Source organism: Trichinella spiralis, assembly GCF_000181795.1.
Source record: "Trichinella spiralis strain ISS 195 chromosome Unknown Scfld1557, whole genome shotgun sequence".
Lineage (NCBI taxonomy): Eukaryota > Metazoa > Nematoda > Enoplea > Trichinellida > Trichinellidae > Trichinella > Trichinella spiralis.
The window spans coordinates 1,136,478-1,163,915 of NW_003528496.1; the positions used below are offsets into that span (position 1 = coordinate 1,136,478).

General features: G+C 29.6%; 9 protein-coding genes across 9 annotated transcripts; 4 read left to right on the forward strand and 5 right to left on the reverse strand.

Annotated features, from left to right (window-relative positions):
- Positions 1-417: 417 nt before the first annotated feature.
- Positions 418-6,525, reverse strand: Tsp_04812 (zinc finger protein). The gene is made up of 16 exons (XM_003369349.1): positions 6,449-6,525; positions 4,985-5,130; positions 4,433-4,506; positions 4,120-4,287; positions 3,943-4,037; positions 3,711-3,894; positions 3,532-3,685; positions 3,348-3,466; positions 2,905-3,072; positions 2,719-2,790; positions 2,299-2,395; positions 1,609-1,733; positions 1,422-1,557; positions 1,073-1,338; positions 868-1,017; positions 418-678 (listed from the first exon to the last, which is right to left on the reverse strand). Exons 1-16 carry the CDS (start codon positions 6,523-6,525, stop codon positions 418-420), a joined length of 2,292 nt encoding a protein of 763 aa, XP_003369397.1.
- Positions 6,526-8,535: 2,010 nt separating this feature from the next.
- Positions 8,536-9,210, forward strand: Tsp_04813 (putative BAR domain protein). The gene has a single exon (XM_003369350.1). The coding sequence runs from the start codon at positions 8,536-8,538 to the stop codon at positions 9,208-9,210; it is 675 nt and encodes a 224-aa protein (XP_003369398.1).
- A 680-nt stretch (positions 9,211-9,890) lies between these two features.
- On the forward strand, positions 9,891-10,732 carry Tsp_04814 (conserved hypothetical protein). The gene is made up of 3 exons (XM_003369351.1): positions 9,891-9,976; positions 10,298-10,456; positions 10,510-10,732. The coding sequence occupies exons 1-3, from the start codon at positions 9,911-9,913 to the stop codon at positions 10,636-10,638; spliced, it is 354 nt and encodes a 117-aa protein (XP_003369399.1). The 5' UTR covers positions 9,891-9,910; the 3' UTR covers positions 10,639-10,732.
- A 1,946-nt stretch (positions 10,733-12,678) lies between these two features.
- Positions 12,679-15,093, reverse strand: Tsp_04815 (AAR2 protein). Its single transcript, XM_003369352.1, has 7 exons — positions 14,806-15,093; positions 14,421-14,714; positions 13,828-14,382; positions 13,493-13,550; positions 13,325-13,390; positions 13,011-13,274; positions 12,679-12,935 (listed from the first exon to the last, which is right to left on the reverse strand). Exons 1-7 carry the CDS (start codon positions 15,091-15,093, stop codon positions 12,679-12,681), a joined length of 1,782 nt encoding a protein of 593 aa, XP_003369400.1.
- Positions 15,094-15,211: 118 nt separating this feature from the next.
- On the forward strand, positions 15,212-16,712 carry Tsp_04816 (conserved hypothetical protein). Its single transcript, XM_003369353.1, has 8 exons — positions 15,212-15,221; positions 15,342-15,370; positions 15,704-15,793; positions 15,844-15,939; positions 16,113-16,194; positions 16,255-16,369; positions 16,428-16,632; positions 16,683-16,712. The coding sequence occupies exons 1-8, from the start codon at positions 15,212-15,214 to the stop codon at positions 16,710-16,712; spliced, it is 657 nt and encodes a 218-aa protein (XP_003369401.1).
- A 328-nt stretch (positions 16,713-17,040) lies between these two features.
- Tsp_04817 (vacuolar protein sorting-associated protein 16-like protein) lies at positions 17,041-17,404 on the reverse strand. The gene is made up of 2 exons (XM_003369354.1): positions 17,244-17,404; positions 17,041-17,188 (listed from the first exon to the last, which is right to left on the reverse strand). Exons 1-2 carry the CDS (start codon positions 17,402-17,404, stop codon positions 17,041-17,043), a joined length of 309 nt encoding a protein of 102 aa, XP_003369402.1.
- A 48-nt stretch (positions 17,405-17,452) lies between these two features.
- On the reverse strand, positions 17,453-19,544 carry Tsp_04818 (vacuolar protein sorting-associated protein 16-like protein). The gene is made up of 12 exons (XM_003369355.1): positions 19,421-19,544; positions 19,285-19,361; positions 19,101-19,226; positions 18,913-19,040; positions 18,754-18,843; positions 18,510-18,699; positions 18,348-18,468; positions 18,190-18,290; positions 18,064-18,084; positions 17,932-18,033; positions 17,609-17,868; positions 17,453-17,579 (listed from the first exon to the last, which is right to left on the reverse strand). Exons 1-12 carry the CDS (start codon positions 19,542-19,544, stop codon positions 17,453-17,455), a joined length of 1,467 nt encoding a protein of 488 aa, XP_003369403.1.
- Positions 19,545-19,598: 54 nt separating this feature from the next.
- Tsp_04819 (vacuolar protein sorting-associated protein 16-like protein) lies at positions 19,599-21,638 on the reverse strand. Its single transcript, XM_003369356.1, has 8 exons — positions 21,627-21,638; positions 21,480-21,500; positions 20,678-20,776; positions 20,480-20,614; positions 20,279-20,426; positions 20,104-20,222; positions 19,918-20,037; positions 19,599-19,661 (listed from the first exon to the last, which is right to left on the reverse strand). The coding sequence occupies exons 1-8, from the start codon at positions 21,636-21,638 to the stop codon at positions 19,599-19,601; spliced, it is 717 nt and encodes a 238-aa protein (XP_003369404.1).
- Positions 21,639-26,161: 4,523 nt separating this feature from the next.
- Tsp_04820 (conserved hypothetical protein) lies at positions 26,162-26,900 on the forward strand. The gene is made up of 2 exons (XM_003369357.1): positions 26,162-26,172; positions 26,378-26,900. Exons 1-2 carry the CDS (start codon positions 26,162-26,164, stop codon positions 26,898-26,900), a joined length of 534 nt encoding a protein of 177 aa, XP_003369405.1.
- The last annotated feature ends 538 nt before the right edge of the window (positions 26,901-27,438 follow it).

The following is a 27,438-nucleotide window of genomic DNA, read 5'->3' on the forward strand; positions in this document are numbered from 1 at the left end:
AAATTACGAAGATATGAAATGCTTCTTGACAGCAAATAGTGGACAGAGTTGGCACTCGAAAATGTTATTTATTCAAACAAAAACATTGGAATGGGATTTTATTTTATGCAGCATGATATGCGAATGCACGTAGAAATTTTTTTTAACAAATAAACACGAATTGATTTTTAAAGCTGTTATCACTTGAAATTTCACACATCAAAGTACATTATAAAAAATGCAAGATTAAATCAGTTGGCAAATAGATGATGAAATGAAATTTCATTGTAAAAATAAATTTAAATCATTTGCAGCGAATTATAAAGAAAACAACGAATGCAACAATTTTTCAATCCCATTTTCATGCACAATTCAGTTTTTGTTCAGCTCTATTTCCTTTTCTGTTGTCTTAAGTTCACTATTCCAGCTTCCACTAAATCATTCAACAGAAATAACGTTTTGCTCTTCTAATTGTACATCTATTTCCTGCGTTGCATTTGGACAAACTGATGGCTTGACAAAAGTAGGCAGCACATTATCTTTCGCTGAAAGCCAAGAAGGCCGAATTTTGCCATGCAAACGCCATTTTCCGTACAAATTACTCAAATGCTTTTCATATACAATATATTCCAACACATCTCGAGGTACAGTTTCATTTCCCATATACAGTCGACCGAATTGATCATAAATTGCCAACTTCTAAATTTTGAAACTGCTTTCTTTAAACATACACATATATATATATATATATATATATATATATATATATATATAATTTCTGAATTATCAGAGTTATTTGAAATAAAAGATATGTTAATAAATAAAAAAATTAATTAAACTAATAAAATTATTTTTACAAAGATACAATCAATTCAATTCAAGATTCACCTGTTTTGTATGCATCCGGACAGTAACTTGTGCAAAAATATTATCTTCTTGCATAACGCTTGATGTGCGCATCTGTACCACACGAGCTGGTTCAACAGATTCCACAAACTGCCATCGTAACGATTTCAAATTTAATTCCTCCCACATTTCCTAAATATAATTGAAAGTGGAAAATTTGTTAATTAAAAAATAAATTTTACTTTACTGGATAAGCATATTCTGTAACCAATTCGTGCAACCGATCGGAATCTCGATTCTGCAAAGCAGAATGCGCATCTAAATAAATTTTCAAAGCTTCGTCGATAAAAATAACTGGATCAAAATCTGCGTCGTAACTTCGAATTTTCTTTCCCGCACGACTATTGCGCCAAACATGCTTGGAGGAATCAACCAGTCGACTGCCTTTCCCTTTGACAAGTAATGAAACTTTGTTTTCATTTTCGTCAGGAACAAACTCATCAAAAATTGTCCCTAAAATTTAAAATTTATATTACATACACACAACAATTCAGAAAAGCACGCAAAATACTTTAACAGCTACTTCGCTAACATACCACTGGAGGATATGTGAATGGGTCTTTCCCGCCAAGGTCGATGTGGCTGTATACCTAACTTTTTAAGTTCAATTCGCAAATCTTTTATGCTCATTTCTTCCCTTTCTCGAATTTTGTCGTAATCAGGCAAAGCAACCTGCATGTTTATACAATGTAAATACTGAAAAATTACTCTCTTCACTCTTACCTTCAAAAATTTTTCACCCCGAAGCTTTTTAAACTTCGGATTCCAATGACGATTTGCAAGTGCTGTTCCACTAGTGGCGATACAAATTAAACGAACTTCAAATGGATTAAGCAATCGCACGGATGCTTCAATACATGCAATCATCATTTTAACCAAATTAAACTAAAACAAACAGAAAATGATTCAACAATGTATAATTATGAAAAACTTAATCATTATACATCAAAAATATGTACTTCTTTGTCAGTTTTCAATTCAACTAGCACTAAGTACGTACCGTATATTTTTAGAAAATAAAGTTTACTACTAATACTGTAATGTAGGATGATTTTTGTTAAAAACATTTTTTTATTTTGATTCTTGATTTCTTTGTGTATTAAAATATAAAAAGCGTTTTGCTGATCAATTTTTGTTAATAACTGCATATCACAATAATGAAATGCTTGACAGAAAACAACAATTTTTTTCAGATTTTAGATTGCACTTGAAATTCCACGAAATGCTTATCATAACCAAAATCTGATTTCTAACCTCTGAGATTAACTTTTCATATATATAACAACAGAATTCTGTGCACTGGGGAAATTATTCATGATTAAATTGTTCTTGCACATCATCGCTTTGATAGAAGAATTATGTTAAGAATAATGTTTATAGATAATCAAAACAATTCTGCAAATGCAATATAACTAGATATATATTTGCCTTTGCTGGTGTCGTATGACAGTGTTTCTTCCTTTACAATGTAGCACTCCTTGATGGTTGCACCACTTCTTTCTTTCCTTTCCTAATTACACACGAAAAAATATTAAATTATATTCTTTAAATCAAAATACATATGAAATTTCTTAGGGTATTTCCATTTAATAAGATAAACAGCACGAATGAATGCCTTTTTTATTTTTTAAATTCTATAACGTACATTTATAAAAATTCTATACTGTTTTGTTGTAAAACTTCATATATATATATATCTTTCATGTTGACTTTTACAGTGCTGAAGTGTCGAGTTGAAGTCATATTTACTTCCTTACGTTAATAATCTAAAAGAAGGAGGAGAAAAGAAATTTGTATAACACAGAATTTTCAAATGTACATTATAAAATTTACTTTCTCACAATGTGGACAGGGACCTGCCATCATTCCAAAGCTGATCGACCGTTTTGAATGTCGGCGGATCCACTAAAATGAAATTACCAAGATTTGAAAAACAAATCCAACTGTAAACCATATTTTGATAATTTGCATAAATTTCATTTGAGAAATTTTTTAAACAATTGACAAAATAATTTAAACCTTTTTTAGACAGTTCTGATGAAATGAACACTTGCAATTTTCACAGACACGATCGGCAATGTTCCCATCATCTGACTCACGACTCTGACATATTAGACATTCAAGAGGCGCTAATTCATCAGTTAAACTTTGCTCGTTTGGCATTTGAAATTCCAATTCAAAGAGACACTGTAAATTCTCCAACAAAAATTCACTGTTATCCCTGGAATAATAAAGTTAGTGATGAAAAAACATTTTAAAAGTATTTTATTTGCTGTTTGCTATTCAAATTGTCTATTCAATTAGTCTATTCCATATCTTTATTTAAATTTCTTCATCAATTTTTCAATACTCAATATTCTACAGAATATGAAATGTTTTGAAATTAATGACCATTGAAATGTGGACATTTTAAATGTTAAATTATTAGCTGAAAAATAAGACTGTTCAAACCATTTTAAAACATTTCTGTTCATGCAGTCGCGGAATGGAACCAGCGCATTTTCGGGACCAATCAGTGAAATGTCCGGTAACAGACGAGGTTCATCAATATTCACAACAATTACAAGAGTAACATGTTCATCTTAGGAACAAAATAATTTTCTTTTTCAATATTATTTATAAACAATATTAGCAAAAATTTGATACCTAAATAAATTCTTCTATAATTGTCTTTATATGTTGGATTTTTCGGTTCAATAACGTAAGCATTGTTGTCAATCGACTTTAGCTGATTCCAAAAATCGCGATTTCTATCAACTTGATTTGAAAATTCTTCAAATAAATGAATCATAGACCGATCCTTAAAAAATAAAATTTTAATAAACAAATAATGAAAAACACTGCCAAGTAATTGCATTTTTCAGCATCAACGGCACTGGTAGATCAACTTCCCACATTAAATTCATTGAATTCATGCCATTATAGCAAACTTTTAAAAAATGCACACGCTTATCAGAATCGACAATTTTGAAAGTAACTTTTTCTGGAATCAGGGATATCTGACTGACTCTATAAAAAACTTTTGAATATATTTTTAATCTCAAAAAAATCAAAAACCTTTCCCAGCCAATTGTTTCAACATCTGTCAAAAATGCAGCAACACGGGAAGGGTTTATTTTATAAGGATCTTCTTTTGAAATGAGTATTTTGCCCTGAACGGAATAAACTTCAAATTACGCAGTGGTTTAGTATAAATTGCAATGAATAAATAAAATTTCAAAAAAAGTTGCTTACGATCGCTGATCTAACATCATCCAAATCAACACTTGGAGCGTTTTGAAGACTAAGCAATGGACTGAGATCCAGTTTTTCATCACCGTCACAATTTATCACTTGAATACTAATTCTAACGTGGCAAGTTTCCCTTTCCACATTTTCCACAAATACTTTTATGCGAACATTCTAAATTATCTAATAAATAATAAATAGAAATTATAAAAACAAGCTTTTCGTACTGCCTTTATGTGTACATTAATATATAAAACGTTTGAAATATATTTTGTGGCATCCAAAATGATACATGATGACAGAATAATGAAAAACCAACCTTCCTTTCATCTAATCCAAGCAGGCATACACCACCATGTTCTGAATTTAGTGAAGCAGTAATAATCATCTTGACTGATATACCAATATCAATATTACATAATAATTCTGACTACAGTACAATTTGCTGATCAACATTTATAGTAAAGTTAATAAAAATTGATTCACTGATTATAATATGTGTTCCAAAAATGATAAATAAAATAATAATAAATTCAAAATTAATTTTATCAAAAAATTACAATTTTACAGAATAAATATTATGCAGGTACAAACAAGAGATTTATATTTCGTTGCTGGAATTATTTTGCTATTCAATTATTATTATTACTTTCTCAGCTTTCTTAGAAAAGTATATAAAAATACAAAATATTTCTATTATTTATAAAGTAAAAGATATCTTTTAGAGTTCCTAGGCATTGGTAAATGATTTCTCGAAAAAGTAAAATCATTAAAGTATAAAATACAGCAATTTATAATCATCACCAAGGCTTTTTTTAAATTTCTTTTCTTTTTGTTCTTTCTTTATTAAAAATGAAGTTAAAAAATTCACTTAAATTTGCTGTAGTGTGTTGCAACTTCATCAGTACTTGGTGAATATTGGAATCTGCATTTACTAAAGTAATAATGAAAAGCAGGTACTCCCTATGATTGTTGGATTTGGAAATTTTACGGCGCTGCCTGGGACTCCTATGCCCTCTAAATATTTTGTCGTTATTGCAACACAAATTGAAATGCCATTTTGCGCGGCACGGTATCATGCATTATTTACTGAATGCACTAAAAATAATTTCGTTTTGCAAAAGATTTTATTATTTACATTTTTGGCTATAAAATGCAGCATTCCTGAAAAACTTCATTATTATAAACATTATAACGCAAATAGTTATTGCGTAATATTTATATGTAATAATTTTTTAATTAAATTTTCAACACAAACATGCACAAAGCATTAAAATTAAAAGCAGTTCACAAAATATAGAATCATAAGTTAATACGCATTAAACTAAAAAAACTGTTTATCAAAAATTGCGAAGTATATATTTTACAATTTTAATTCATGAATTACACAACTGAATTTTGCACATTTAAATGTGCAAAAACATTTGCCTTCCAGTTGATTTTAAAAACATTAATTATTTGATTGTATTAGTTTACTTTCAAGAAGATTTCATATTCAGTCCGCTTACATTAAAGAATAAGAATTATAATTCAAATTATTTTTTAATCAACAGGCCATTCATTTTATTCTGTACTGCAAATAATTTCTTCAGATGATAAGATACTCATATTTTTGACTTTACAAATGAAAATGACTTTATTTTCTTCTTTTCTTTATTTGCATCGTTCATTTCATAAATGAAACTTACTCAAATGTGCTTTAGAATTTTCTTTTATAAATTTTACAAAGCAACCTTTTGTAGCTCATTTCAAAATAAACATTTCTTTCTATTATACTGATAAAATATGATATTCAGAATATGGAAGAAACAATTATTCAATTGAACATCTGAGCAAAGAAACTTTTATCCTGTTATACTATAAAAGCTGTGATAATATATAAAATCAGAATCATTCAGCACAATTAATACAATGTCAATTTTATCAGTTCTAGTCTTTTTTCTCATGGCATTCATGCCTGAAGTCAGTGCAGATTCGGTATGTTGGTAAAGTTATACAAAGTCTTAAAAATATAGACTTATTTCTGTCTTATTGGAAACATGGAAAGTTCATTAAATCAAGCATAAAATAAAATCATAAAATGAATATGACTGTTTTATTGCACAGAAAATGCACTGTTTTATTATATTATTTTATCGTTTTCATTTAAAACCATTTATGTAATCCTCCTAATAATGAATGAATATTTATGTGTTAATTATTTTTAAACATTATGCAGTGCTGAATTGGTTTATTCTTTATGTTAATCAGCTGTTTAGGATGCAATGAAAGAAGCCCGAAGTTACATTTACTCATCTGATTTGCAAAAACCGGATCAAAATTTTCGCAAAGTTACCTCAGTAAGCAAAGTCGACAGAAGCGATGGTTTGTCCATGGAGATGGATGTAGCCCAAACTTCATGTCAAGTTTCATCAAAAGTATGAAAATTTTTATTTTAATGTAAAGTTTTTAAAGTGCACACTTTAAATTTTAGCTTAGTCAAGAAAAAGTTTATACAGATGCTTGCCCCGTATCTAACGAATATGAAAAAATAAAATGCAATCTGAAGCTTGATGAGAACAAAAATGGCCAGTTAAAATGTGTATACGTTGAAGCGTAAATTATCATTATAAATTCATATGTGATGTTTATAACATGAAAAATTGTAAACTGTTGCTAGTTGAACATAAATAAAACTCATTGTAGAGGAATTTTTTAAATTTATATTCATTCTTTATGAATTCAAATACATTCAATTTGTCTACAGCAAAATTTTTATGGCAGTCAATCTATAAGAGATGATTATTTAAAAAATATAATTCAACAAATTTACATTAACTAGAAAGAACAGCAAGCGACAACCGTCAATTCCATTACAAAAAGACATTCAAATAAGCAAATTAATAATAATTATTCAATCTATAACATGCTGTATTAAATACAACGCAGTGTTTTCCACATATTTATTTATGTTTATATTTCTATGCATATAGCTGTTTTTAATATTGATTATCATATTCACGTTAAGATGTAATGTATTGTTGAATGAGTAAAGTTCCCTTAAGACACAGGGCTTCAAAATGCATGCTCTATTTGAAGAGATACCACTTCCGTTTGCAAACTGAACCGATGTAAAAAGGAAACAAGTAAAAAACAAAAATTAATCTTTTACAAAGGATGACAAAAGTGTAAAATCTACAAAACGACGCCGTTTCCAGCGATGAGGATAATACAAAAGTCAGAAATAGTACTGATGCGCTTCTGTTCACAGTGTGATGATAATATCAGAAATACAATTTTATTATTCAACATTAAATTCAATCACAGTTGTTTGCCTACGCTGTTGTAGATTTACACTTAGATGGTTTATAAAAGATGATTTAACATATGTCATTGTTTCTGCTGAAACCTGCAGCTTTCTTTAATTTTTTTGTTCATTTTGCTAGCCTGATTTTGCATTTGCTTGCTTGAAAATTCACAACAATGGAGCTGCTAAATATATCGCTAAAAGACTTATAAATTACAAAACTAATCCCAATAAACTCTCTGTATTGATTGGAAATATTTCCAAATTCATATTTCCAGTAATCATGCTTGTGATTCAATTTTATGAAATATTGTAAAAAATGATAGTTGAGTGAAATTTCAGTAAAATTAAATGAGGGTTCATTGTAATTTCATAATATTTTTAGCACTTACCATACTGCATCATTCAAATAAATTAAATGATCACTATCACTTCAGTACACATTTATCAATAAGTATGTATAAGTGCAAAATGTTGAAAATACATTTTATCAAGCAAAGTAATACAGCACATCCAAATAAAAGAAGCATTTCTAAATACAACGAGTATTTATATTACATAATATTTGCAATGAAATGATTTGCCTCATGTTAATAAGTAAACTAACTGAAAATAATTTTAAATTTACTGGTATAGTTTACATCAGCGTTCTCAAATGAGATTCCGCGAGCGGTATCCAGGGGTTCCGAGAAAATGACACATTGTTTTGCCTTTTGAACGTTACCAGTAAACAGTTAATTCTAGTAGCATTATCTGCTACTTGTTATGCATTTTATGGCAGTAGCCATTATTTTTCTCAGATTAACCAGTTTATTAGCATATATTATGTATGCCTTAAGAAGTCTATCACCGAAAAAGAAAAAGCATTTTAAAAAATTTTACAGGGGTTCGGCGAGATAAAATTACATTTAAAGTTTCGCAAAGATAAAATTGTTGAGAAACGCTAGTTTAAACTAAACTAAAAATTTTAAAGTGCTTACTATCAATTGAACTTTAAAATGGAAAATTTAGTAAAAATAAAGCAGCTCAATTACATTTATGAAAGTAGATTGGGTCTGAAGAGTTTGCGCAGTCGTGAACAACTTTTCTGTGTATGCTTATCGTTTGGATTGCAAAAATTTTCTATCCTTTCAAAAATGCTTCCTCATTCATTGAAACATTTGTTAAAAGGCAGCAAAACGACCGAATATCAAGAACAGTTTAATAAGCAATTTGAACAAATTTTCCATTTTGAAAGATGTATAAAGCAAATTGTGAAAAGCATACGTCAATTCACTGATCCAAATCCAAGTTTCACAATGATGAGCAGCCTCATTGGAGAAAACAAAATAAGCGATGCGGAACTATTCTCGGACTGTTTATTAAGAATGAAGCAGAATTGTATAAATACATCAAGTGGGAAGTTTCTTACATTTGTAGCTTTGGCTGAAGTAAAAATTGAAGCTGCTAGAACGTTGCGCAATCAACAAATTCATTCACTTTCAATTGATCCACTCAATAAAATATTAGCAGAGAAAATAGAAGAAGTGAAAAAAGAAAAGACGAAATTGGATCGTGCTAGAGCAGAATATGATTTAGCATTAGAAAAATTAAAAGCAGCTAGTGAAAAAAATTTAGATCAATTGTACAACATTATGGAAGAGAAGAAAAGCGCATTCGAAGCGCAAGCGCACATTATGGCACAATGGATGGATTCGATGCCAGATGTTGAACAGATGATCGCGAAAAGTATCCAACAGCTATGCTCATCCAACTATCAGTATCACAAATCTGTTATTCAAATTTTGAATGGCCTGTTAAAAGAGCATTGAATATTTTTAAAAATAATAATACATCATCACTTCACAACGAGTTGCATTAACTACTACATCTCTATTTGTTCACTATTCCTTCCTGAAACTAAAATTAATTTGTTTTATTCAGTAATTTTCAAGTGGCTGTTACTTCCATCTACAGAACCTTCTCACTCTTATCAACACCATTTCTCTTTATTTTTTCAACAGTTTTATTAATATTTAATTATTATTTATACTGAAATTACGTTAAATTTGTTTCAACTATTTAAATTTAACCACAGATATACATTTCACTTACGTTTAATAAACAATAAATTGTTATTTATTTGCATTTTGTTGGTTGCAAAAAATTTAAATTTGGAGAGTTTGAATCACAGAACAAAAATGGACATTGTAAATTGTTTCTTTAGTTAAATAACGTATTGAAAATTGCCTGCTTTATCTTTATTTGCATTGCGTATTTCATAAATAAGATGTATAATATAACCTTAAGATTTTTCTTTTGTAAATTTCACAGAGGAATATTTTGTAACTTATTCTTTTTTCTTTGAAAATAAACATTTTATATCATTTTCTTTATAGATTCAGATTATTATACCCAGAAAACAATTATTTAATTAGACAACTGAACAAAGAACGTTCGATTCCATTTTACTATAAAAGCACAGTTTTACAAAATAAAAATCATTCTCTTCACGAAATCACAATTAATACAATGTCAGCTTTAGCAGCTTTTATCTTCTTTTTCATGGCAGTTATGCCTGAAATCAATGCGGATTTGGTATGTTGGTGAAGTTATACAAATTTTAAATTATATTCATTTATTTCTATCTCATTCAAATCAGTGTTTAATGTGAAACATGTAAAGTTCACCAAATGAGCCATATCAGAAAATTCATAATTAAAAAATTTCATATGATCTTTCTGAATTTTACTTAAAATGCACTTCTATACTGGATCGCTTTCACGCAATAGCACTGATAAATTGTAGTATTATTAATTACAGTCTTCATAATAATAGTGGAATGATAAATTAGGTAATCATTGCTAAATATCATACATCGTTCAGTTAGTTCATTCTTTATAATGGTCAGTTGCTTAGAGTGAATTGGATGAAGCTAAAAATTACATTTACCAATCTGATTTACAAACCGGTAGAGGTAATTTCCGCAAAGTTCTCAAAGTTAGAAATGTCGACACAAGTGACGGATTATCCTTAACGATAGACGCTCTTCCAACTACGTGCCCTGTGTCATCAGAAGTATGCAAAATATTATTTTAATGTAAAACCTTTAAAGCGTTGTTATGTTTTAGAAGAGTCTAGAAGAGGTGTATTCAGATGAGTGCCGCATCACCAAAGATGAATACGACAAAATAGAATGCCATTTAAAACTTGACCAGAATAAATCTGGCCAAATTGAATGCACATATTATGCAGTCTAAATTATAATGATAAATTCATTAATGCAATATTGATGTAAAATTGCAATTTTTTATTTTAAAGAAGAACAGAAATAAACTCCAACGCTATTTTGCAACTGTATCTTTATTTTTCTAGAATTCGAATATATTCAAATTTTTGAACAGCAAATATTTTATGGTTTTATTACATAAGATAATATGGAAAGTATTATGCTCGAAATTTCGTAAATGCACATTAGTTTGATAAAGCATCGCAACAAAGCTGAGATTCTATTATTATTTATCAAAGAGACATTCGAATACCCAAATGAATAATAATTGTTTTGTCTAGTGCATGAAGATACATTTTGCGTGCGTTGTAATTTTGCTTCTTTTAATTTCAAAAAATTTTATTGCATATTACATTAGCAACAGTAGATTTTCCTTTATACCGAAGAGTTGTTTCGTTGTTTCAAATTTGAACTGATTATGAAGAATCAAAATAACCTTCATTTTTTACATTATAAAACTGTATGCAACTTAATATATGCGTACATGTGTTGCGTCAGTTATAGAGCTTTATTCCTTTTTTGATAACGAAAACTGGCATAAATGCGTATCACTAGCTTACTTACATCAACTTACTTCAACAGTACTGTCACCTTGTGAAATATATATATATATATGAATGTTTGGCAGCTGTCTTTTTTTTCAATTTATTTACTGGTTTGTTACTTTTTGTTTAAAATTTAATTAAGGAAACAGAAATACTTTAATTTTTGGGTTCTTCTTTAAATCTTTGAATTTATCTTTGTCTTTATAATTCATTTATCAAAAAAATTATTCAATATTTAATGTAAGTAATATAAGCAGTTCAGTTCAAAGTTAGTATTTTAATTAGTTTTAGATTGCAGTAACATCACAGAATATTAATGCAATTTATTGAGGAAGAAAATGTGATCAAATGAAATATATTTTAAGCCTGTTATAAGAAATATATTTTATCATAACTGTTGCTTCTTTTCAAATGGAAAGGCTTTTTATATCTTAAAAAGAGTAAAGTGATTGTGTTTAGTAAAATTTTAATTAATTTCGAGAAATTACTTTTTCTGTTTTTATTTAGTAAAGTTAAAATTTTACTTTTCTTAATTTTATTATTTCTGATGGACAAAGAAAGAAAGTCGAATCTATTAATAGAATAGGATATATACATTGAATTTATAGCAAATAATGTCATTTTTAAATAAATTTATTTAAAATTGAATATTTGCTTTCATAACGCAGTGTTCTTCAGAATGGTTGAAGTTGAATGGCAAACAGCAACTAGTAGAAATCACAATTTATACAACATTGTTAAATCTACAAACAAAAAGAATTTATTCAGACGCACAGATGAACCAGTGGAAAAATATCATCTACTTGATTATTATGCAAGAAAAGAAGTGTAATTAACTTATTCAGTATAGCGGTGTTTGCTTCCATTTTAAAACAGAATATATAAAAAGCTTGATGAATTGAATTGAAATTTTGAAAATTCATCTTATGAACAATAATTGTGATTGCTTGGGCTTTACTGACTTGATGTGTCATGGATCCAATGTGTGATCCAGATAATCCAGTTGAAGTTCTTTTCTCAGAGGTAACAAAAGCGGCTTATGTGATAAAAGATGCAGTTGTGAAAACACCATGCTTAAAAGCGGTCAGATTGTCCGAAAATATTGGTTATCAAATTTATTTAAAACGTGAATTTATGCAAGAAACTGGAAGTTTCAAAGAACGCGGTGCTCGTTACGCGCTTTCGCAGATTCCAATAGAGAAAAGAAAAAACGGCGCAATAGCAGCTTCTGCGGGAAATCACGCACTTGGTTTAGCTTTTCATGGAAAAAATTTGGGCATTCCAATTACTGTGGTAATGCCGACCAACGCTCCTCTGATGAAAGTCAACTTGTGCAGATCGTTGAAAGCGAATGTACTTTTAAAAGGTGAACACTTGGGTGTGGCAAAAGAAGAAGCATTATTAATATCACAAGAAAAAGGCATGACATATATCAACGGATATGATCATCCAGACGTGATCGCAGGTCAAGGAACCATTGGATTAGAAGTTGTTGAACAAGTTGGCAATTTTGACGCTATTGTGGTTCCAGTGGGCGGAGGTGGTCTAATTAGTGGCGTGGCTTTAGCGGTTAAATCTTTACGTCCGTCGGTGCAAGTTGTTGGTGCAATAGCGGAAAGTTGCCAAACTTTCAGTGAATCGATGAAAGCTGGAAAGCCGACTACAGTAACCCTGCGTCCCACACTGGCCGACGGTTTAGCGGTTCCAACGTTTGGTTGCAATGCTTTCAAAACAGTTCAATCGTTGGTGGATAAAATAGTCAGCGTTTCTGAAACATCATTATCGGTTGCTATATTACGGCTGTTAGAAACGGAAAAATTGATCGTCGAAGGTTCCGGCGCAGCGGGCTTTGCCGCGTTGATTTCTGGCTTGCTTCCTGAACTGAAAGGTAAAAAAATTGTCATAGTATTAAGCGGTGGCAACATCGATACAACTGTTCTTTGCCATAGTTTGCGTCGTGCTATGGCACTGGAAGGTCGCCTGGTTCGATTTGCAGTTAACATCAGCGATCGTACTGGAGGACTGCAAAAGATTACTACAGTTTTGGCAAGTTGCGATGCAGCTATAAGAGATATGCATTTTGAAAAAGAATGGGTAACCGGTGACACTTACTGCGATCAAGCAGTATTTGTTGTCGAAACTCACACAGCCGAGCACGCTTCACATGTCGAAAACACTCTCAAATATTGTTATCCAGAAATTATTTGGAATCAACTGTTTTAAATATCCACCACATCATTGCCATAAATATCATATTCCTCTAACTGCCCACTCACTCACTGCTTGCTCTATTTCTCAAACTGCCCTCATAGTAAAGTAAAATTTTCCAACTAGCCGTCTTTTATGATGCAAAATGTAGATTTGAGAATAATTCCCAAATAATACTCATCATCACTGAAACAGAAAACAAAACAAAATTTTCTGAATTTATTTACATGTGAATCACATTTTTTAACAAAAAAAAACAAAAATAAATAGAACAAAATCAACACAGGTCCGCCACTACCTATAAATTTCTTTGCAAATACCAACGCTATAATAATATCATTGTATATTTAAAGGAATCACTAACAATGTAGCATTGTGTATAAAATAATTTATTATTCGACAACTACAGGCGCAAACTCATCTCGTACTTCCGAAAAATCCCACATGAAATGCGCCGATACTGACAGTTGAAATCTACGACATTTTTCTTTCAATTCTTCACTGACAGTTTCTGACGATGCCACAAGAGAAAAGAAGTTTGAAAGACTCTGCGTGAGGAAGTTATTTCTTGCAACAATATCGACAAAAAACTCACTGGGCGTTGTTTTCAGTTGAAAATGCAACACCATAATAAAATCGCTGTAAAAACTGTCAAATTCTGCCAAAGCTTCATCGCAGTTGCAAATCATGTCTATTAAACGTTTCCATTGTTCAAATGCTTCATAAACGTGACCAAGCAAAAAGCAAACGTACGCAAACTGCAATTCACCAAGAAGAAATTTCGGCTCTTCATAAGTTGACAGCATTTTACGCAATGCATAACTACGATCCATTGACTTGGAAGTCCGTTCTTCGGGACTGAAATTCTCTGAGCGTACAGTTGGAATTGTTGTAAATTTAATTTCACTTTCAGGTGAAGTATTCATAATTGGAAGTCCCTGAAATAATTCAATTAGGCTGAGCTAAAACTGTACATCTATATATATGCACATTATCTTACTTGTGCATCTCGAAAGCGTGTTCGAACAGGATTTTCTCGATCAACTCGTTGGGCTCCAAAACTAAGATCTTGGCTTTCTTTACTGATCAAATCGCACTGAGAGCTGATTTTTCCATTTGTTGGAGACAATCGACTGATCAACGATTCATTAATCAAATAAGAAAGTGAAAACCATTGCTTGTGATTCTCGAAAGGATACGGACCAAGAAACTGGTCCATTTCTTTCAAATTTAGACGAAGTCTTTCAATCTGTTCTACATCATCCTCATCTGCAAGATCTGCAATACTAGGCAGCTTCAGAAGATATGAAAAATTTTATGAGATAAAACAAAATTCATTTTCAACATTTACCTTCATTCTCTTTATCCCACTTCTTTACCAAAACCTCTTTCGGAGCAAAGTTGTGAAAAAAACCAATTCTTGGAGCACGATCACCATGTTTACCAAGTGAACTGACATATATAAAATGCACTCCAGGTGGAATCATCTTGATGCCTTTAAATTTCGGACCAGTTGACCATGCATTGTAATCAACGCCAAATTCAAATCCATTTGGCAAATCTGGAAACAATGCAAAAGCACCATACTCAAACAGTTGCAATGCTTCTTCTGGTGACATTTGTACTGTCGTTGAACTAGATGCACTTTCAGCTTTTCTAGACGATGATGACATTCTACAAATTCTGTTATTAACAATGAAAAACATTAAATCTAAATTTCAGAATGTCAAAAAAATGTGCCACATATTTTTATCAAGTTATACTTTCATCCTTAAAAAGTACAAATTTTAAATGCTTCATAGTTAAAAAATATACAGTGATTAACATTTTACTTGATTTACTTTTCATTTAACGAACTATAAGCATGAAAAATAAAAGTTTTGCTTTACATAAAGTCATAAGCATACTATACATAATTCAGGTTCAACTACAGTAGTGCGTATGGTAAAAGTATATTTTATGCGAATCTAAATATATTAATGATTTAAAATGATAAAATACATTTAATTATTTATAAATTGTAATAACATATAGTTATGAATAACAAAAGAAAAATATGAGAAAAGTTGCTGAGGAAGCTTTGATAATTTTTTTATTTAAATTAAAATATTATTATTTTACAAAATTATAAATTTTGCAATATTTTTAAATAAAAATCCACAATAGATAAAAGCAATCAAATAGATACCATAATTACCTGCATACATTTATTTCTGTAATTGTGTTTCTGTGAATTCACGTGTTCTTTTCACAGTATTCTGATTCGTAGTTTAAAATTGGCAGGTGATGTTTAGCACGAATGATTTGTTGGCAGATGATCGTCTTGAATTCTTCAGGAGGTGTTTAGAACCGATTCGAAATAAAATTAGACAGGTATGTTGGATTAATGTGGTTAATTATTAAATTGTTTTGCTTTGTTTCAGGAATTTTTTAATCAGCTTGCATTGAGACGAAATCAGGCAATTAATGACAGGCGAAATGATCACACAGCTTCTTACGTGGCTCCATCATCGCAAATGGTTTGATATTAACTTGCAAAACTATTTGTGGAGCATTTCATTGTTATATTGTTTGAAAAAATTTATTGCAATTATTTTTTGAATAATTACTATTCAGTATTAGTTCTTTATTTTATTTATTTGTGTTTTTTGTTTTTTATATTCTGCATTTTCTGGAAAAGTGATCGTTTTAGGGAAGTCAGAATGAATGTGGTAAAAGTAGTTGTGATCATGTATCAGCTTCGAATGACATGGATACAGATGATTTGAGTTCAGGTATAATATTTTGTTGAGAAAAATTATTTTTTTGCAATTGTTACATATCAGGTATTTCAGTACAATTGTGTGACTTTTATGGCGAGCAGTTAAATTACGAAAATGCGATGTTGGAAGCTAATGTCAGCTATTATGAAAATAATGACAGTTATGTGATATGTCCAATTTGTTTGCTGTAAGCTGATTTATGTTTAATTGTTGATTATATTAATTAAAAAGTTTCCTCATCTCAGGTGTCAACTGCAGCAACAAAACGACAGCATTGTTTGTGAGTGTGGATTTAAGATCCATTCACTTCAGAACAGACCAGTTTCATTGTCTGCATTAAAAAATTCCATTTTCTCAAGTTTGATACTGCACGAAGGACAGTGTTCAGCTCAACCTGAATTCGTTTCCGTTGCATACGGTGATGGTATTGAATTGTATTTGAAATGTTCGGTAAGTTTTCAAAAATCAGTGAAATTGATGCTAATGAGTTTGAATTTCAGTTTTGCGGTGTAGATGTTCCGGTTTATTAGAGCAAAGAAATATTGAACTGTATTTTATCGACTTTTAATGGATGAATTTTGACGTACATGGTATTTATTTCCAATCATTAATTTTGCACCTTATTGTAATACTTGAAAATAATTGACTGTTATTATTTCTTTTACAATGTGAGGTGTTCTGTATTTGATGTTAAATGTGGAAAATGTCATTCTTGCGCATTGTCCTGTCTGTCCACAACTTGCAGAGTGATTTTTTTTAGATCGAAATTCTTAAATTATTTTAAATTATGAAATGGGTGAAAGGATGTTTATTATATATAAAAATGTAATGAACAATAATTACACAAATAATAATCATTCATTTCTTTTGTTTTTTCCATTGTTTTTTCAAAGATAAAATTGCGTCATATTCTGGCAATTTATTGACGGAACAAAGGGACAATATTCGATTTAAAGCTTCTTCGTTGTGTTGTTGAATTGCCAAATTTGCCGCTGATTCATAATTTCTAAAAAGGATGTTTGAAAAAAGATCATCTCATATCTTTTCAATCGACAGTTTACTTCAGTATGATCAACGCTTCGAGGCGGTCGTCTGCGGTCACTTTGGAAAAGTATTTTCGCGCTTCTTCCTTCTTGTCGTACTTCATGCATTCTTCGATGAAAGGCTCAAAAGCAGAATTTGTCAGTGTCAGTTTATACAGCTCTACATACATGTATCGCATGCGTTATAATTATATTTAACAAATACCAAATATCCGATCAGTGGTTTTTTATGTTTTGCAAAATTTTCCAAATCTTGCCATCTGGATGCTTTGGCAAGCGCTCGCATCTTCCACCAGCATAATCTGTTGATAATTTTTTGATGAGACAAATTTGATTTTCAAAAAAAAAAACAATCTAGAAATTATAATAATTTTATCCTTTACTGGCGGTCGGAAATTTTGAACTCTTTCTTTGCCATTTCCACATAATTCCACTCGTTGGCACAGATGAGCCATTCGATTGTTTCTTGCAGTGAACAATCGACAAGCGATGATGAATCGTTGAATTTTTCTGCCAGTTCTTCTTGCAATTTCAGCAATTTGATATTGTCACAAAGTTGGCTGACACAGAAATTCTCTTTTGCAATACGAAAACATTTTTCAGCCAACTGCAACGTCTCAACTTTATCAGTGATATCGAAAACCTGACATTATGCAAAAATAATATTATCGTTATTCAAATATGAAAAATTAACAAAGTTAAATACAGGAGCATTTGATGCTTTCAAATGATACAACGCTTGACCGATGAAATCATCGGTTTCTTCCAAAAGAAATCGAAAATTGTCCGCACTTATTTCTCGAACAAACTAGGAAAAAAATTATGAAAACGCACAAACTATTATTATCTGACATTTCAACTGTAAATATATTTAAAAAAAAACATTTATTTATTGCAGTAAAAGTAACATCGAATAAAAAATAACATGCAAATTTTCTCGCTTGTTGTTTGTTGTTCAACTTACGGATTTGTACAAGGTGAATGGTATTGGAAAATTGCGCATAATCAAGCTCAAATCGGAGATTTTTTCAAACGATTCTCTCAAATGAAGTATAACAGAATAAACTATAAAAAATGCAAATAAACAAACAAACAAACAAATAAACAATGACAAGAAATCACTTAATTCCGGATCTTTACTCTGCGCTGCTTTTGAAAGAGCCTTTTCGTTGCGATTCAACTTCATCAGCATGAAAACTTGACGTTCGAGATTTTTCTCATAATTCAACAACTGAATATCCATCTAGCAAATAAACATACAAACAAATAAACAATCTTGTTTACTTTTGTCGCAAGATCCATTCGTTTGTGTTGAGCAGCAATTTCGGCGATACTAGCGAACGATATGTCTGGAAATTCGGTTGATTTTTCTTTGATTCTGTCTACAATTCTTTCATCACTGATCGACTTATCACAAACAATTTTCGAAGCCCAATGCATAACCACTCGATTGACTCCAATTCCACTGTCCAAACTGAAAATGAATAATTAATAATTCTTAAAAACAACAACAATTATCATAATTAACCGTAAACAACGACAACAACTAACTGCCAACGGATATTGCTCTCGGGCAATCAATCTGTTGATTAAATTTGGTAAAGTCAATGATTTCAACCTAAATAACAGTAAAAAAAGTTTTCATTCAAACAACAGCAACAACTTGCTCTTCAATAAATCGATTTACTGTAGATAAGAGATTGGCATTGCGAAATTCATTTCACGAATTGCATTCAATATTCGCAAAGTTCGACACGCGTTTGTGTAAGCGTCAACTTCAGCAGTTGGAACGAAAGATTTTCCAAAACTGGCTGCCTGAAATGGTGAAAGCACATGGGGAATTTTTCAAAACAAAAAAAATTAATGCATATTAACCAAAAGCAATCGTTTTTGTATAGATGGATCGAAAAAATGCGTTGCTGCCTCGATGCACGTTTGAATAGCATCCGGTAATTGATCCAAAATTAAACGTATATATTCGAATGCTTTGTAATTATTTGCCTGAAATGAAAACTGTATGAAACAGGATAATAAAATTATTCATTTATTATTATTTTACAGTATATTCTGCATGAGCAACAACGAGAAAAGCAGCCGGTGACAACGAACCCACTCTAAATATTTCAACAGCAGATTCTACAAAATTAAAAGATTTTTTTATTTATGTTTTATTTTAAAAAAATCTTAATTATTACTGTTAACACAACGTATAAATTCGTGCTTATTTCGTGAATAAATTCGTAATCCATCTGGCTCTTGACAAACTGCAAACGACGAATCATCACATGAAAAACTGAAAAATAAGTTCCCTTTTCTCATCAATTAAAACAACATCAATATGCTTTCATTTTTATATTTTACTTCATCGTATCATTAACAAGGCCCGTCAACGAGTAGCTGTTTCCTTCGCCGACAAATATTGCAAAATCGGTACACCTGAACAAAATTATTTGAAATAAAAAAATATATATTTATATATACATATCAATAACAATATAGTAATTATTTTCCATCAATGAAAATTCTCTTTACCAACAGAAGCTGCATGGCATAACAAACGGCGTGCAAAAAAATTCACAATGAAATATCTAAACATTTTTATTCAGTAATTTTGCAACAGTTGAACTCAATTCATTAATATTTAAAACTACATGAAAAATTATGCACTTTAAACAACAATATAAAATGATACTTTGAAATCTGATGAGCATATTTGTACAAGACTTTCGTCGGACATGAAGGCTAGCTTTTCTTTGTCAGGAGACAAAATAACTGAAGTATACTTTCGAACCGGTGTAGTAAACGGTGGAATCTGAAAGTGATTTTCAAGAAAATTTGAATTTTCGATAATTTGAATTCAATTTTGAAAAATTCCTACAATTTGTTCCGAAGCTAATTCTCTGGATAGGACATAAATTTCATTATCAAAAGCGCAAAGCACTTTCGTTTGACGATCTTTACTTATCACAACCCAACAGCTTGGAATGGTGGATTTCCCTTCAGCGTGAAAACAAAAATATGAATATAATACAGATATTTTAATTTCAATCTACCATGCACTTCTCTTGTTCTCCAAAGTTTCGTCTGTTCAACATCGTTCACTAGGTAAAATCGAAGCGTTTTGCACAACACCGCTAAGCCTGTAGCATTGCCAAATGAGTGAAAAGCTTGACAAGAAATAATTTTCATTTCCAGAGCTTCCTGTTTAAAAAAATTATTAAATTGTACATATATTTATATTTCTATTTGTCTACCTTTCCCATGTTGAATTGATTTCTCAATTTCTCTTCACCACTTTGTGAATAAACTGAAACTTTACCAGAACTTTGTACGCAAATCAAATCTTCCGCTCTAGTCCAATTCATGTATAACAGATCATCAGTTCTCCACTGAAATGAACTTCCATTTTTTAAAAAAAAAGCAGTTTAAATACGGTGAATAATAAAAGTTACAATGAATTTGGAAATAAATTTTCCCGATGGATTATACAATTCAACGTATTTTCGACGTGTTTCCGCATCATCATTCAGTATCGCTAAACTATGAGTTAACTGCAGAAAGCTAATCAAAAAGCATTATTATCTAAAATCATTAATTTTAAAAACAATTTAAGTAAACTTGCAACTAATTTGTAGAAATTTTTTCTCTTTTTTAAGAATAAACTTTACTTTTTAATGTTTGCACATAACATTTTTTCTAATCTGAAATATTTAAATTGAATAGAAAAGAACATTGATTACCTATATTTCCACCATATGAACACGCAGCATATTCATTTAAATTAAACTTTCCAATATTCCATGTTAAATCATATATTTTCAGTTTCCTTGAAATGAACTAAATCAATTATATAAAAATGACTGCAAATGTAAAATTATTACTGAAAAGTTTCAGTTCCCAATGGGAACCAATCTGCAGTTTGACAAAACATTAATCTAAAAAGGAAACAATGATTTACAAATTTGTAAAATTTCATTATCACTTTAAACAAATCTGCTAATCAAAAAAAACAAATACTGCTGAAAACAAACAGTACCAACATATTTCAAATATAAGATACATATCAAGGAATTTTTTATCTTGAGTATATTATTTGATTAAGCATTTTGAGTTTGATATTTAAAAATGAATAAATCTACAGGTGAAAAATTTAACATTGAAATGACAAACAAAAACAGGAAAGTTATTCGCAGATTTGTAACAACGTGAAGAATTTACAGTTAACTAGATAATCAGGTATTATTTAAAAAAGACTAGATTGATAATGGAATTGTGCTGAAAAATGAAACAATAATTATAATAAATTATTCGACTGTTTTCTAACTGCACACTTATGAACATTTATTATTTATTGCTGCAGTCAAAGCATTGAGTAAGTGTAATTTTTCATTTCACTTTTACTATGAAACACATTTTCTCAAAATCTGTTAATCATAAACAAAAAGTATTTAAAATGCAACGTGAATTTAGAATTTTTTGAATCAAGAATTTCAAAGTATGCCCAAAGGAAAGGTTCGAAATGTACACTTGTCAATTATGATGATAAATTTGAATAATTCAGCTAGTGGTGCTCAATTGCAATTGTATTGTTGATTAATAGTTTTGTAATGATGATAACAAAATATTTCTTTTTAAAGTAAAATTTCAATATTGCTAAATTGATTATTTTCATATAATCGTAAATATGTTTGAAATGAGTTTATTTTGAAAAATGCTCCAACGAATAAGTTTTCAAATTTGAACATTGTGTTGAGATGTCAATCATGGAAATTAAATCATCAATGAACCAATTTACAAGATGTTCCATTTCACATTATTATTTGTGCATGGAAATAGATTTTACTGTTTATCGAATAGAATATAAAAAGTTTTCAAATGGAATTTTTTCTTTTATTTAAATTTTATTAAGAAGAAATTTTTGTAAAAATCTCATGAAAAAAAGGGGGAAATTTTCTGTTCAAATCTGAAATTTTAATTGAAAATTAGTTTCAATGGTGAATATTTAAGCAGTGTATGTTTGATGAGAATGATTGGAAAATAATGCAACTGCATTGTAAATTTTATTTCAATGAATCATTATACAGATAACTGTATTGATTTATTATCAGCGGCGAAAAGTGATAATTATTGAAATGTTTTATTGCGTTAAGATAAATATTTTTAAAATGTGGAATAATTTTATGAAAATTAATTATTATTATTTTAACAAATTTATAATTAAATATAGTTTAAATAATAAAAAAATCAATTGAATTGAATTGCAAATGAATAAATAAATAAATGCAAGTGCCAAATAATTTTGCAGCTACAGAGAAAACATTCGCTGCACATGGAGCTGGCAGAAACCAGTTGACAAATTTTTGAAGCTAGTTTGTCACAGGAAGGACCAGAAGCACACGGCTGGTGACGGATTATTCGTCTTTTATCGCTACCCTGTTTATTGCTGTGGCAGCAAATTTCCGCTTGTCAGCTCTTGTGGGTTACTTGCATCATTGCGCAAAATTTCAACTTCTCACCATGCTATTTGCATTCATTAAGCCTCTGCAATTATTATCAACTGCACTGTTCAACTGAATCATACAAACAAAACAAGCTACATTCTTCTACATACAAGCTTGGAATTGATTCAAGTAATTATTGTTGTTTATAATTTTTATTTCCTTTTTTTTTAAAAAATATGCATCCATTTATTCATCCCTTTCTTTGAATTAAATGCAAATATTATAATTTTTTAAAATATATCTAGTATTGGAAAATTTGCATTTGTGTAAACCTGTTTCCGTGTTTCAATAGCATACAATCGTCAAATAAAATACCAAAGCGTACTTGTTTCATGTTGATTCATATTATCCAAGTTGCTCATATAATTCACTGGAAATGTAAGTTTTATCATTTTTATTTTTCAACTTTATTTTTTATATTTCTATAAATATGATGTTGAAATATTTTGTTTTTATTGAAATTCAACTATAGCAATTCCAAAACTTTTCTCGGTATAAAAAGCAAATCAATTTTAAACATAATTTCTTCTTTTAAAGTAACAATTTTTAACAGCAAGTATTAATTATGTTGTAAGTGATATTTTTTGTTTACAAATTATGCAACATGTCGTTAATAAATCACTTGATCACTTGCTTTTTTACTTTTTATAAATCATATTGAATACACAAGAAAAACAAACAAAATATCTATATACCTACATGATATGACTTAATAATAGTCGTATTACTGATTAAATAAAAGAAAAATTAAAGCCGTTTTTGTATGTAAACAGCTATTCACATTGGCCCTCCTAGTAGTAATGCAAGCTTGGTACAGCTTGTTTTATTGTTTGTTTATTGATCATCGCGCGGCTAGGTTGTTTTCTGCTAAAGAAATATTAATAAATAGCTGATATTAATAATTTTGGACATGCCATAGTCGTCCACTTTCATTCGTTCTGGTTTGGAAAAGAAATCAACAACAGGCAAGCAGTATTCTTTTTATTCAAATATTTTTCATAAACACAAAGTTATTTGCAGATTTGTAATACTTTTCATGAATTTCATTTAATATCTTAATGCAATTTTATACCTTTCACATCATATTTCCAAATAGCCGATACATTTCGAAATAGACAAATAAATAATAATCAATATATGCAATTATTCTTTATTTCATTATTAAAAAAAGAATTTTTTTTCGTTGCTCTTAAATATATTTTTTTAAATGATTGATTGATTGATCGATTGACTGATTGAGTTGCACTTTTACATTGAATGAACGTCTGTATGTGAAATAAATGAATATGAATAATTGCGTTTGAACAAATGTTTATTTTATTTTTTATTTTGTTTGCTATTTTATTCACTAAAAAAAGTGATGAATTTATTTACAAATGGGATGAAAGCTTTCTCGTCGACAGTTTAATAAATTGGAATCAAAAAAGAAAGAAATGGAATTTTAATATCACTTTTGAAACTTTAATTGAAAACAATAAATACATTTTTATAAAAATATTTTTGAACGATGAAAAATGAATCTTTATTAAAATGTTGCTGTCGATATTCTTTTTTGTTTTTTGTTCTTGAATTTCATTTTTACCAGCAGAACAATGTGTCAAATGTCGTCAGTTGTGATCAAATCTATCTGTGGGCAATGTTTCAATTATTCCATTTCGTTTTGTTGTTCAATTCTTTTTTTTTGAAATAATTTTACATGAATAATGTGTTATTAATCATTTTGATAGAATTATGAACATTGATTACAAAGGTGTTTGTAAAGTTTTGTGCAATCCCATTTTTTAAAACACCACTTGATATTTTACACATTCAAATACCTATACATATATATGAATATAAAAGAAATTCAGTTTTAAATGATATCCATTGATAATCAAAAAAGGAAAACATGAAAAATTTCAATAATTTGTCATTTATTGAAAATAGTTTTGATCGCGTGAAAGTTTGATTTTCAATTTTACAGCTTGTTGTTTTTCCCTGCATCACGCTTCAAAATTAGCCATTTTTCCAAATTTATTTCTACGCAAATGATGCTTGTGCCCTTTCAATGAACATCCAGATAAGCACCGATTTTATTGATTTGCACGACAAAGTTTCTTTTACCATTTCAAAGTTGCACAATTGTACTGTAATTATTATTTTCAATTCTCTTCTTTTACTGTAACAGATTTTTAAACATATGGATGTGGTTTATTTATAAAAAATTTTCATATTCAATCAGACTTGTCTTTTCTGGGAAATTTTTATTTAGTAATTTTTTCAACATTGACAGACAATTCAACTTTTCTGTGTGTTAAATTTTGCACACGTCGTGAAGTAAATGTCTATTCAATAATTTATTTGTTTATTTATGAAAAGCATTTAATTTTCTCTGAATGGAAGTAATTAAAAAAAATATTTTCTAAAATATTTCACAAAATTAAAAAAAATAAACGAAAAATTGCACAGCAGAGTCTGTGTTCAAAAGTGAACAAGGAAAAAATTTTGAATATTTCTTTTTTCTTTGAAATGTTTGCTTTTCGAATGCAGCAATGCAAATTTCATTTAAATTTTTAACAGTTCAGTTTTCATTGTTTGCAACTGCCTTTATTACGATTACAACTTTGAGTAAGTTGAGCAAGTTTTTTAAATTGAAGCAACTGACATGTTAGCATGTCAAATTTTTTATTCAGTCATTTTCAACATTTCGATTCTTATCCGTAAAAAAAATATTCTTTCATCATCATAAAGTTGTTGATAAAAAAATAGAAATTTAATGCATTTTTTTGTAATATCACTAATGACATCCTTGCATTGGCATTGTTAAGCAACATAAAAAAATATCATATATTTTACATGATAGTATGCCTGCTCAAATGTCACGTCACTGTGATTTAATCAACTACTCACACACACACACGCACATATATATACATATATATATATGTCTTATTTCTACTTTTGTTTGCCATGGATTTCATGCACTGCACGCGTATCTGTGATATATTTCATATAGAAACAAATATTCTGTTGTCAAAAGAAATCGTTTGCTCTTCTCTATTCAGTATCATTTTTTCACACTTGGATTTTTTTAAAAAAATTGAATTGTAATTCAATATTTTGTCTTTAAATTTATCACATTTTAAATAGATTGCGTTCAATTTTATAAGTTATTATTTTGTATTTAAAAATTTCAAGTGCAATGAAATTGAAATATAGTTATTTATTTATTTATTTACAATTTAATTTGATGTTTAATAAAAAATTTAATATTAACTCTTTTGGTCAAAATAAATTTTGAAACTTTAATATGGTATTTATTTGATTAGCAAGTACAACTGTTTAGTTGAATTCAAGAGAAGTTAATATATTGAAAATGTGATTCATATCTTTCGTGTGTTTACTTTCACTCGCTCTTGTTTCTAATCGCTAAAGTGGACAAAGTGATCATGTATGATGGTGCAACAGTTTTTCGTTGACACTGACTGATAGTGCTGTTTTCTTTACAAGCAAACGTCATGCTCATTTTAAAGTTGAGCTGCTTGCAAATGTTGTTGTTGCACTTAATTTTACCAATAACACAAATTTATATACATCCCAGAGTTGTGTGAATGGAAGTTTGTTATTTTCTTTCTTTAGCAAAAGTGGAAAAATTAAATAATAATATTTCAGAACTGTAGCGGGTGTTGTTGTTGTCGTTAAACAAAAGCTACATACTGCCGACAAGATGGATAAGAAAATACCTGAATTGAAGTACAATCCGACTGAAATGCTGAAAGCCATTTTGGTTACTCATTTTATATTGATAAGTTTGGTGCTAATTGGCAACTGGGTGCCATTATCTTATTTATTTGTCAATGTGATTTTTTTGGCATCGTTGTTTTGGGCGCACACGTTTCAAGATGGAGATTCAATTGCACCACTACTTCTCTGCTTGCAGTTGCAAGTCTTCTGCATTCTCATGGATATATTAATTATGGGAACTCGTTTTGGACCCGTTTTCCAACATTCATCAATTGACCAGTTCAGCTTGGCGATGGCAATCATCAACTTGCTTATACGTATTATTACGACGTTTCTGCTATGGGATATCAGGCGTCGACGTTTTAAAACTCAATTTGCCACCGCCGCATCCACACCGCCCGTCGTAGTTAGCAGCACCGGACCTGCAACATTGCCCGTATCACAGAATTGACCACAGCCATTTTTTGTGGTACAAATTTATGTTCTCTTTCATCTCGCACATTTTTATTAAACAAATTTTGCTATAAATGAAAATTTACTCATTTATTATATTGTTCATCTGTTTCTCCATTCCGCCTAACAAGCAAAAAACTGATTTCTTACTTATTACTAATTCATTACTATTTGCATTACTTCTACATTCATTCATTCATTATTGTTAAGAACATTTTTTACAAAAATTAACTTTCAAAAATAATTTATGCAATGTGTGATTCAAAATATTAAAAGAATGATGATTTCTCAGTCATATATATTTGAGAAAATAAAGCCGATTGACTTGAAATATAAACTTCAACATTATTAAATTCCCACTATGGGTAGCTTTTTAAATCATATTCTGTCTTTGCTTTGCTTTTACAACTAACATATCACTGATAAACAGCATTAATGCATGATTTATACTTACTGTGAAAACAATCTAAATATTCTTGTACAGTAATTTTTTAAATCTACTCCAGTACTTGAATATATTAATGATATACAGTGAA

Excerpts from the sequence above, each read along its gene's own strand:
- Tsp_04812 (XM_003369349.1), bottom strand. The coding sequence starts at position 6,525 with ATGAAACTTGACATGAAGTTTGGGCTACATCCATCTCCATGGACAAAC. Across the intron at positions 4,507-4,984 it reads ACACACTACAGCAAATTTAA|TCAAGATGATTATTACTGCT; the intron begins GTGAATTTTTTA and ends TTGGTATATCAG. Across the intron at positions 1,018-1,072 it reads TTACAGAATATGCTTATCCA|GAAATGTGGGAGGAATTAAA; the intron begins GTAAAGTAAAAT and ends AATTATATTTAG.
- Tsp_04813 (XM_003369350.1), top strand. The coding sequence starts at position 8,536 with ATGCTTCCTCATTCATTGAAACATTTGTTAAAAGGCAGCAAAACGACC.
- Tsp_04814 (XM_003369351.1), top strand. The coding sequence starts at position 9,911 with ATGTCAGCTTTAGCAGCTTTTATCTTCTTTTTCATGGCAGTTATGCCT. Across the intron at positions 9,977-10,297 it reads CTGAAATCAATGCGGATTTG|AGTGAATTGGATGAAGCTAA; the intron begins GTATGTTGGTGA and ends TCAGTTGCTTAG. Across the intron at positions 10,457-10,509 it reads CGTGCCCTGTGTCATCAGAA|AAGAGTCTAGAAGAGGTGTA; the intron begins GTATGCAAAATA and ends GTTATGTTTTAG.
- Tsp_04815 (XM_003369352.1), bottom strand. The coding sequence starts at position 15,093 with ATGTCATCATCGTCTAGAAAAGCTGAAAGTGCATCTAGTTCAACGACA. Across the intron at positions 14,715-14,805 it reads ACAACTTTGCTCCGAAAGAG|CTGCCTAGTATTGCAGATCT; the intron begins GTTTTGGTAAAG and ends TATCTTCTGAAG. Across the intron at positions 13,275-13,324 it reads ACAAATACTGCTTGATCGCA|CTGCATCGCAACTTGCCAAA; the intron begins GTAAGTGTCACC and ends TATCTCTTATAG.
- Tsp_04816 (XM_003369353.1), top strand. Across the intron at positions 15,794-15,843 it reads TTCGAAATAAAATTAGACAG|GAATTTTTTAATCAGCTTGC; the intron begins GTATGTTGGATT and ends GCTTTGTTTCAG. Across the intron at positions 16,633-16,682 it reads AATTGTATTTGAAATGTTCG|TTTTGCGGTGTAGATGTTCC; the intron begins GTAAGTTTTCAA and ends TTTGAATTTCAG.
- Tsp_04817 (XM_003369354.1), bottom strand. The coding sequence starts at position 17,404 with ATGCGATACATGTATGTAGAGCTGTATAAACTGACACTGACAAATTCT. Across the intron at positions 17,189-17,243 it reads GAAGCGTTGATCATACTGAA|AAATTATGAATCAGCGGCAA; the intron begins GTAAACTGTCGA and ends CATCCTTTTTAG.
- Tsp_04818 (XM_003369355.1), bottom strand. The coding sequence starts at position 19,544 with ATGAGAAAAGGGAACTTATTTTTCAGTTTTTCATGTGATGATTCGTCG. Across the intron at positions 19,227-19,284 it reads TTGCTCATGCAGAATATACT|GCAAATAATTACAAAGCATT; the intron begins GTAAAATAATAA and ends TTTTCATTTCAG. Across the intron at positions 18,700-18,753 it reads AGTTGTTGTCGTTGTTTACG|TTTGGACAGTGGAATTGGAG; the intron begins GTTAATTATGAT and ends ATTCATTTTCAG.
- Tsp_04819 (XM_003369356.1), bottom strand. Across the intron at positions 20,223-20,278 it reads GAGAACAAGAGAAGTGCATG|GGAAATCCACCATTCCAAGC; the intron begins GTAGATTGAAAT and ends TTCACGCTGAAG. Across the intron at positions 19,662-19,917 it reads TATGCTCATCAGATTTCAAA|GTGTACCGATTTTGCAATAT; the intron begins GTATCATTTTAT and ends AATTTTGTTCAG.